The sequence below is a fragment of the Actinia tenebrosa genome, unplaced genomic scaffold, assembly GCF_029948245.1.
Source record: "Actinia tenebrosa isolate PJP-AT-01 unplaced genomic scaffold, QUT_ActTen_1.0 PGA_scaffold12__29_contigs__length_12842862, whole genome shotgun sequence".
Classification (NCBI taxonomy): domain Eukaryota; kingdom Metazoa; phylum Cnidaria; class Anthozoa; order Actiniaria; family Actiniidae; genus Actinia; species Actinia tenebrosa.
The window spans coordinates 6,315,550-6,325,783 of NW_028292572.1; the positions used below are offsets into that span (position 1 = coordinate 6,315,550).

At 44.0% G+C, this 10,234-nt stretch overlaps 1 protein-coding gene and 1 pseudogene across 1 annotated transcript; one reads left to right on the top strand and one right to left on the bottom strand.

Annotated features, from left to right (window-relative positions):
* Positions 1 to 1,040: 1,040 nt before the first annotated feature.
* On the bottom strand, positions 1,041 to 3,189 carry LOC148912126 (uncharacterized; annotated as a pseudogene).
* Positions 3,190 to 3,217: 28 nt separating this feature from the next.
* Positions 3,218 to 6,792, top strand: LOC148912127 (uncharacterized). The gene is made up of 3 exons (XM_089027963.1): positions 3,218 to 3,929; positions 4,247 to 6,571; positions 6,785 to 6,792. Exons 1-3 carry the CDS (start codon positions 3,218 to 3,220, stop codon positions 6,790 to 6,792), a joined length of 3,045 nt encoding a protein of 1,014 aa, XP_088884089.1.
* Positions 6,793 to 10,234: the final 3,442 nt, after the last annotated feature.

Genomic DNA, 10,234 nt, shown 5'->3' on the forward strand with positions numbered 1-10,234 from the left:
CTTTCTTGTAGAAAGTGATAGCCTTTTGTAGATTCACAACCCAAAAGTGTTCGCTAGGCATCAATCTTTGAATAAATAGATCATTTTCCGTCCAGACCACAAAATCACAATAGGCCATTTCAGTGACAAATAATTGGCACTGGATCTGATAGTAATATTGGTGCTTGCTGTCAAGTTTCAGTTCACCTCAAACCTCATTAAATCTCAAACAAAAATCCTTGTCATTGGTAGCAGCTTCTAGTACAGTTGAATTTCTGTGCTTGTATGGGCATTTGATTTCATATAGTCCAGTGCCACAGCATTCACACATAACTTGTCCCATCAGGTGTTGCTCCTAGAAATGGCCACTTTGAATTTAGATGCAGACCACAATCAGCCACTGACAAGTCTGGTCTCCAGCAATGTCAAATATATAGGCTTCTCGAGCTATACTTTTATTGTCAGCTCCCCATTTTGTAGCAACACTAGTAAACCGGTGGGCTTCAGGGTAGCACACCATCTTAATCAAACTCTTTGATGGATTTTCTTGATTTGTATGACAGGCTACATTGAATTTTGAAGTTGTTATCCTAGCAGCCCTCTGCGTATACCACATTTTAGATAGATTTTATGACGGTTTTAGCCGCCATTTTGACTAGTTGGCAAAAGACTAGAAGGCGCGGTTACCAAGTCCCATACATTCTTTGTAGATTTTTATGTGACGGCAAAATGTTGTATTGATGATTTTTTCTATGTATGTTGGAATAAGGTACTCACCAAACAGAGCATTTTCTAAAGTTTCACAACTTTGTCAGGGCTTAGAATAACATCCAATCAGTGGCAGACATAATTGCCAGTCACCTTGCTTTTGCCTATGATTGGACCAAACAAGTGCTAATTCTCCTGACGTTGTCCATTGACTGGATGCTATTTTGAGCCCTGCATTCTATAACCTTACACACACATACAATATATGTTTATAAATAAGGCAATAAAGTAAGATACATACTATCCACTGTTTGGTAAATTCTAATTCAGTGTCGAGCTGCACAATTTTCATGTCAATCAGCCATGATATCCTGTAGGCATGCTTTGCAAAGCCACTCTTGTTTTGATTCAATTCCAGTGATTTCTGCACATGAAAAGTGGAACCATGCTGCACACTGATCACAACAAACACTGTTGTAAGGTGAGGATACAGGAAGCTCATCACCCTCTAAAATTACCTTTTCACATATGGGGCAATTGTAAATTATGTGCATTCCAAGTAAAACTTTAACCATGTTTGACTTGAAAAACAAGTTTCACCAGAATACTCTCCCAAAAGCAAGCAACAAACTCAATCATCTCATTATGTAACTCTTTGGGAGTCCACACTATAAAGTAGCATTTGTGGACTCCAGTAACAGCCATTTGTCCAGCCACTTGGAAATAGTACTTATGGTTCCGTCGAAGCTGAATTTTATTACCTCTTAGTTCTAAGAACTCAGTTTCCCTTCCAGCTGTCAGTAACAGTTGATTCGCGGATACTGTAGGGGCACTTAATTTACAATACTGCATCTTTACAACAAGAACATGTCATAAAATCATCAGGACTAGCACCAATATAAGATTCCCTTCAAAACATGTAGAGCACTTTTTTTCAACTTGCAATTTCTGTGTTTGGAAAGTCCAACAATATGTAAATCAAGGAAAGCTTTGTCTTCATTGTCCTTACCCTATTTCACTGCTGGGCCTAAGTTTTTAGATGCATACATTAGTTTGGACACTAGTGGGGTAGTTTTAGGCTTCACATTTCCTCTCACCCTTGCCAAAGAGTCTGTTTTATCACATACTTCTTTGAAATTTGATGCGGTGATTTTTCCTTTTCTATGTTCCTTCCGCAAGTAAGAGGCTGACTGTCCCCTTGTTTCTTTTTCAATTTGACAAACTTCTTCATCAGTGATTGATAATGTCTGCAAGAAACCATTTATTTTTTCTTCCTCAGTTTCTTGTACCTGTAGATTAGAGCAGTATTCCTTTGCACAATGTGTTACACTCAAAGGTTTTTTGGGTTTGGTATGCAAATGTGACTCCACACTTTTGAAAATTTTGTGCAGCTGGATTTATTTTCTTTAGACCTTAAAGAAACTCTTCTTTTTTACTTTCATTAATATGACGTTGGCCATCTTTTCTGGGATCAAATGTTCTCCAAACATCACTTATTATCCCATTACCTTTAGCAGGTTTTGATGCTTTATCTTTTCTGATTTTCATATTCATAATCTTGCCTGGCTCAACATTCTTGAGAGTTGATTTATTTCACCCACAGGGTATTAAAGTACACGCAGGATTGGTTTAGCCACTCTGCACAGCATAATTTATCTTGTACAAGATAGCAATCATGTGTTTACATGTTGCACTTGTTCCTGCTATGCATGTGCACCAGCCACACAAAATAGTACCATTGACAGCAACCCACACTTCATGTGCATTATCCCTTACACGTTGTGATGGTGTGACTTTGCTTTTAAGAATGCATGTATCTTCATTGTTCTTTGACAAATATATGGCATCAACAAAGTTACTTTTCCAATAGGAAAAAGCTTTTTTGCCTTTATATTTGCCGACAAAGGTGGCATCAAACTCTTTGTGGAGACGCAGGTAGGAAAAAAGTTTCTCAAGATCGATGGATGGCCATTTCGTCATGTTATCTTGCCAGTTATCAGACAATCTTGGGTCACTGATCCCATACTTTGACTTTGACTCAACTTTCCTACCATTTGTTGAAAGACCTCTGAGCTTTAAATTAATCCTTCAAGGATTCCAGGGGAAAATCAAAAAGTCTTCGTATTTGTATGTAGGTTCCATCCTAAAACGTTACATAAGTGATTATCAACTTCATTGGTTTACTCTATCAACTAGTAGTATAAGGATTGGGGGTATCAACTCAATCTCTACCCCTGTATTCACTGTTTAAAGTGGCACCTTGCGGTGATCGTTCAGGTCCCAAGGGGGTGTTCTCCTCTAACGTAAGATTTAAGTCTTATATATGAAGTGTGAACGATGTGAGAGGGAATTTAAAAGGAAGGCTGACCTAACCAAGCACTTGTCAATGCAAAAGAAAGAATGTAAAAAGTCTTACAAATGTTTGTGTGGAAAGGAGTTTGAGACCTGTGTGAGACTGTATTGGCATTGTCAAAGTTGCACATACGACTACGATGACCTCATATAAGGTATAAAATATTTCCTATTATATATGGAGTCACGATACAATTTCAACACTGTTTCCATTCCCGGCGAAGGAGAAATCGACCTTAGGCAGTTTTGGGTAAAGTCCAGAATGAAAAGGCGACGAGCCTTAGCAAAGGGAGTTGAAGAATTAGGTGCCCTGAAGGCAAGCATCGTGGTAGAATTAGACCTGATAAAGAACGACGATGTCGAAACTACGGTCTGGCTACGCTCCAAGTCATTAGTAGTACTAGAGTCTACTAACCTAACGCCGATTTTGTCGACTGTGCTGGAGGGCATGTTGGAAACGCTTGCCAACTACACCAAAGAAGGCTCGGGATGGACAGTAACCGAAATAGTGGAGATGAAAATAAGCATGGCGCGGTACGTACCAATTCGAGGTGGGTCTTACGTACCTTTACCAGCCTGGATAGAGCGAAAGAAAGCGATTGTAAGTGTTAAGAATGACGACAACAGATGCTTTCAGTGGGCAATTAGGTCTGCCTTATACCCAGTTGAGAAAAACACAGCGCGCACGAGCAGTTACCCGACAGACGACCTAGATTGGACTGACGTTTCCTTCCCAATGCAGTTAAGTTGTATACCAGACTTTGAGGAGCGCAACGACCTAGCAATAAACGTTTATGGGGACCGGGAAGAGACCATTGTTCCACTAATGCTATCAAAACACCCCGGAGAGCGCATTCACCTATTTTACCACAGGCGGTCACTATTCCTGGGTTAAGAACCTAAGTCGATTATTTTACAGACATACCAAGCATAAGTGCAAGAAGTTCTTCTGTGAATCCTGCCTGCTTCCCTTTCCCCACTTAAAAGCCTTAAAGAAGCACGACGAAATCTGCCGTGGCGTAGAGGAAGTTGCACAGCGTATTCAAATGCCAGCAGATAAAGACTTATTCTACGAGGAAGCGACAAAGCAAAGTTCCCTACGTTATTTACGCAGACTTTGAGGCAATAATCACAGACGAATACCAAGAATCCGGTAATACGCAGTGTAAAGGCCTTCACGAGATTTGCTCTTATGGTTATATTGTAGTGCGCAGCGACGGCAAGGCAGACGACCCAGTCATATACCGCGGTAAGAACGCAGCCGCACTCTTCCTAGAAGCCATTAAGGAGGAGGAAGAGGACATTAGACAGCGTTTACGCACCACGAAGCAACCAAAGCTATCCAAGGCTGAGCAAGCCGCGTACGCAAAGTCAATGACGTGCCACGTTTGTAAGCATAATCTCTTACAATTTGGACGGAGAGTTAGGAAGTGCTGGTCAGACGACGGCGCCTACCTTGGTGAAGCACACCCCAAGTGTGGGAAGTACGCACGCAAGGGTGAGAAGGCCGGAAAGCCAACCACGCACTGCATTCACTGTAAAAAGCCTTTTGAGGAAGACTTCTACGTAGATAAAGTTTTAGACCACTGCGAATTAACCGGGGCGTACAAAGGCGCAAGGCATTGGAGATGCCGCAACAAGATTGACCCAAACATGGATATCCCAGTATTCTTTCACAACCTTCGCGGATACGATTCCCACCTCCTCTTACAAGGTGTTGACGGCCACGAAGTTAAGTGCATACCAAATAACAAGGAGCGGTATATGTCTGTGACAATTGGTAAGTTAAAGTTGTTAGATTCCCAACAATTCATGGCAGACTCATTAGCGAACCTAGCTAAGTATAACGAAGATTCACCAATCTCAGACCTTTATGAGGCAGGGCGTAAGGGTGTTTACCCCTACGAATACATGGATTCCTGGGAGCGATTTCGAGAATCTTTACCAAGCAAAGATTGCTTCTACAGTTCCCTAAACGAGGCTGGGATATCAGACGAAGAGTACGAGCACGCAAAGAAGGTTTGGAAGAAGCACGACTGCAAAGATATGGGAGATTACCACGACGTGTATTTGCTTTCAGACGTAGTCCTATTAGCCGACGTATTTCAAAGCTTTCGGAAGATGGCGATGTCTTACTATGGATTAGACCCAGCAAACTGCTACACCGCCCCTGGGTTATCTTGGAGTGCCCTGTTAAAGAGTACGAACGCCCAATTAGACCTCTTAACAGATTACGAGATGTACAGATTTATGGAGGACGGAATTCACGGTGGGGTTTGTGGGCCATCGAGGCGATTTGCACGAGCCAATAACCCGCAAGTTGAGGGGCACGACCCCGAGAAACCATCAACCTACATATTTTACCTAGATGCGAACAACCTTTATGGCTGGGCGATGTCCCAACATTTACCAGTGCGCGACTTTGAATGGACTGAGCCACGCGAACCGGAGTTTTACATGCAAATAAGACCCGACAAAGGTTTTATCCTCGAGGTGGATTTGGAATACCCAGAACACCTTCACGACCTTCACGACGATTACCCATTAGCACCCGAGGCAATTGAAATACCCTTTGAGCAGCTGTCGCCACCACAAAAGAAACTATGCCCCACCTACAAACCCTACCGAAAACTTACCATGAACCTAATGAACAAAAAGAAGTACGTGGTTCACTACCGCAACCTTCAATTTTACGTACGCCACGGAATGCGCGTGACGAAGGTGCACCGCGACCTGAAGTTCCGTCAGGAGCCCTGGATGCAGCCCTACATTGACTTTAACACGCAAAAGCGAACCGCGGCAAAGAACGACTTTGAGAAGAATCTCTTTAAGTTAATGAACAACTCCGTATTTGGTAAGACCATGGAGAACATTCGCAAGCGCGTTTCCATAAAGATCGTAAATACGCGGGAGGAAGCAGAGGCCTACGTATCTCAGCCAGGCTTCGTACGCTACGTAGACATGCTAAACTTCTTCGTAATACACATGAAGAAGGTAAACCTATTTCTCAACAAGCCTGTATACACCGGCTTTACCGTGCTGGAGCTGTCTAAACTTCTGATGTACGAGTTTTACTACGACAAACTTAAACCAAAGTACGGCGATAAATGCCGCCTCCTATACACCGACACCGACTCCATAATAATGGAGATAGAAACCCCCGACGTCTACGCGGACTGCCTCGAAGACATTGACGAGTACGACACCTCTGGTTATCCAAAGGATCACCCCCTCTACTCTGCGAAGAACAAGAAGGTCATCGGGAAGATGAAAGATGAGATGCTGGGCAAGCCCATCGTGGAATACGTGGGTCTCAAACCCAAAATGTACAGCGTCCTAAAGACTGACGGCGCAGACAAGAAAGCCAAGGGCGTAAAAAAATACGTAGTCAAGAAGAACATCACCCATCAGTCCTACATTGACGTCCTACGCACGCAGAAGACGCAGAAGCATCGGATGAACTCCCTGCGGTCCTTTAAACATCGAATACACAACGTCACCCAAGAGAAGGTGTCGCTGTCAGCATTTGACGGTAAGAGGTGGATGCATGACGATGGTATCCATACGCACGCGTTTGGTAATCACACGATAAGCAGTTCTTCTTTGACGAACCCACGAGTGGGACCATCATAAAGATAATACAAGATGGGCTGACCCTTCTTAGCTATTACGCTTCGGATCTGGTAAGTTTCCAAAGACCAATTAGGATCCGTAGCTCTTTTGGATCCTCCTTCTAATTCGCCAGGCTCGTAGAGATATCGAACCGTGACATCACCTAATCTCTTTTCCTGAGGGAAGACTGCCCTTGAGCTTCTGACGTAGGACTTGTGTTCCACGTGTTTCTTTTTTATGGCATCCTTGGGTTTCATTCCCGTAGCCCTGGCCACCTCGTTATTTAAAGCCGCGACGACCTGGGGAGCCTCTGAGTCCATTCCCTGTTGCGCTCGGAGGGATCTTCCAGCTCTTTTCAATACTGGTACCCAAAGAGACGCTTGGCTAGGGTCTTATTGAATCTTTCGACGATGCTCTGACCCCTGTGGTACTCTGCTTCAGCTCTCCTAATCTTAGTGTCGTGGTCTTTCAGGGTTTTGGTAACCACGCCCATGAACTCTGTCCCCGCATCCACTTGCAGCAGCTTGGGCCATTTCAAGACGCGCTTATAAATCCTACCTAGGGCTTCTGCGACTTCCCCAGAATCCTTGCTGGTTATGGGTTCGGCGTCCTTACATCTGCTTGCGATATCAGCTACGGTCAAAGCGTATCTATAGGTCTTTTTTCTCACCTTGTCGTGCGGTAAGAAAAGCAAGTCCGCCTGATGAACTTCATTGGGGGCATTTACGGTAAAGCTGGGCCTGGGAATGTACTTAGGCACGGGAAGATAAACCTGCCAGAGGGTTTGTTTTTTTAACCAGTTCTTAGCCGTTTCTTCTGATACCCTGGCCGCGGCTGCAAGTTTCTTGATGGCCGACGCTCCTCTCCAATAGCCTTTGGGTCCATAGTAAATCCTCTTAAGTTTGTCCTCAGTTCGACCCATTATATGAATTCCAGGACGAGATTGATCTTACGTCCGTTAAAATCCACCGTCTTTCCGTCCACCATAATGGTGATGTTTATGCTTTCTACCAAATTAGACAAATCATAGCACAAAGAAATGGGAGTGTACTCTACTGGGTCAAATGGATTACCTTTGGGCAGAAACTTGGACATAAGAGAAGACTTTTCTCCATTGTTGTAACTATGGACTAAATCGCAATAGACTTCGTAAGAGGATGCGACTTTCCATTTCACAGGTATGGCTGTGTCGGTAATTGTCTTGCCCGAGGCACATAATAAAGATCCCAATGGGTCAAACTTTCCAAAAGTTACTGAATAGTTTGGCATAATATGTTTGAGGGTCATTTCGTGCGGCAATCCCGTGGTGAGAGTATAACCGCGCTTGGCGAGCTCCTTGGCAAGGGTGATTGGCGTGTAATGTCCATCGGGTAGCATTTCACCTTGATATTTGCCAGGCGCCTTAAGTACGGTGACCAAGGCATTGACTAAATTATACCAAGAATTGTACAAAGAGCAACTTATGAGCCTAACCTTATGGGCTTTGATGGGAGGATTCAAGTAAGTGGTAAAGTTATTTTTATTGCTTTCCAAAAAGACGATCATATATTTCAGGAAACACAGTTTCCTTCTAGAAGCAAGCTACCCTTGCTGAATTAGACTAAGTATGCCAAAGCTACGCCTCTCGCCAGCCCTGCAACTCCTACGAATACCAGCTCATTGTCTTTTTGTTTCTTAGAAGGCTGGTAGTAATTCTTAAACTGAGGCCTTTTTAACCCCGTCGATGCTGCGGGGTGTGCTTGCGCATAGAGCTTAAAGGCGTAGTCCGTGTTTTCGAAGTTCTTATCCGCCTGCATTTTGTCTTGGTAATTCTTGTCCAACCAATCCCTGTAAGCTTGTCTTTTTTCATTCCAAGCCGCCACGTCCCTTTGATATTTCTCCAGTGCTAAGTCGTGTCTCTTCCTTTCGGCGGCCAAATCTCCGCTTTTGTCGCCTCTGACTAATCTATCCAAATACTGACCGCCATAATTAGCTCCAGTGAATGCTAAAGCTGCAATAACTCCACCTGCGATTAAACTAGCCATTTATACATTAGGGATGTACTTTTCCTTCCGTAGGTAATCCTTTACCATGATAGCCCCGCCCACGGCAGCGGTCATTTTAGCAAAATTAGCGAAGCTCTTGCTTGGGTCTTCAGTAAAGTCTTCTTTGAGCACTTTCTTACCTACCCAACCAATACCCGCAACAATGGAAGTAATAATAGCTGCCTCTTCAACAGTTTTCAATAACGCGGTTGACATTATATTACAGAGCGAGAAGGTTATTACGCATGGGAATGACCTTGCTATTCCATTACGGGTATTTTGCTTCTCTTAGGGGGCTCCTGCGTCACATGCACGGGTTCTACTTTTGGCTTCGTAGCCCGCCATTGTAAGTAGAGGCTGCCTGCTGCTATAGCAACTCCTAATGCGCCAATGACATACCCAGGATTAATAAAGGATTCGCCTTCGTCCTCCACCTTTCCTTCTTTTTTGGCTTTGTTCTTCCTGTTCATCTCTGCGAGCTTCTTGCCGGCAGCAACTCTGCCTGGAGATTTAGCCTTGGTAATCTTCTGCTCCTCTTGGGGCTGCTCCTCCGCCTTTGATTCAGCTTCACTCATTTATATCTAAGGACTTGAAGGACTTGATAAGTAACTTAATAGGACCTGAGCAAGTACTTAACTAGGTACTTTAGGCGACCTGGGATGACTTAAGTAAGTACTTAAGGAGGACTTGAGGCGACTTGATCAGGTACCTCAGCAAGTGCCGCCTGGAAGACCTTTTCAACGTCCCTGTCCTTCTTAAAGTCCTTCCAAGACACCAGTACCTCCTTCAAGTCGACATGCTGAGCTACGTGAAGTGCCGCAGAGGCGACTACCATTAACTTACCACACTTCAAAGACAACCACCCGCAGGTTATCTTAAGTTCTTGGGCGATGACATAGTCCTCGCTTATGTCTTTCCGCAGTTGCTCCACGTCGTCTATGGGCAGTGCAAGTCCAAGCAATTTAGTGGCAAGTCGGATAGCGGAGTCTGCGACGGCGTCCGTGGTCTTACTTGCAAGGGCGGCCTCGTACCTCTTATGGAACTTCTTAACCTCCTCCTCTGACAACTTATTAACTTGCTCATGGGTAAGTTCCTTACCAATCATTTCCTTGCACTTCCCCGAAGACACAAGGATGTTGAGTTGTTCCTTGAGGTTACTTTTATCTAGCTGTGTGTGGACTTCATCTATCAACTGCTCAATCTCCATATACATTAGGAATCAAAGACTTTAAAGATCGCAGATCTTTACTAAATACGGAAACCTCAAAGAGAAGATCATCTTGGAATGTTGGTGCGTCTTTAAATGCCGCATGTATTCATGCAACTGTTCCTTGGATATCTCGCCACCGTAGTCGCTTAAGATGGTTTCCAGGTCAGACTTGCTCGGAGTATAAAATACTACGAGAGATCCTATGTTTTCCCTAAAGGGCTTAGAGACACTGGTAAGCTGCTGCGAGAGCAACCAAACGCTAATATTGTCATGCCTGCCGCTAAAGGCGAGTTTAACGACCTCCGACGTGCGTCTTTTTACGTCGTCCCCACAGGCAATGTCATCCAGT

What these genes read in the sequence shown, in the direction of transcription:
- LOC148912127 (XM_089027963.1), top strand. Translation starts at nt 3,218, where the DNA reads ATGGAGTCACGATACAATTTCAACACTGTTTCCATTCCCGGCGAAGGA. An exon ending in CAGGCGGTCACTATTCCTGG is followed by an intron (nt 3,930 to 4,246) that starts GTTAAGAACCTA and finishes GTTATATTGTAG; the next exon opens with TGCGCAGCGACGGCAAGGCA.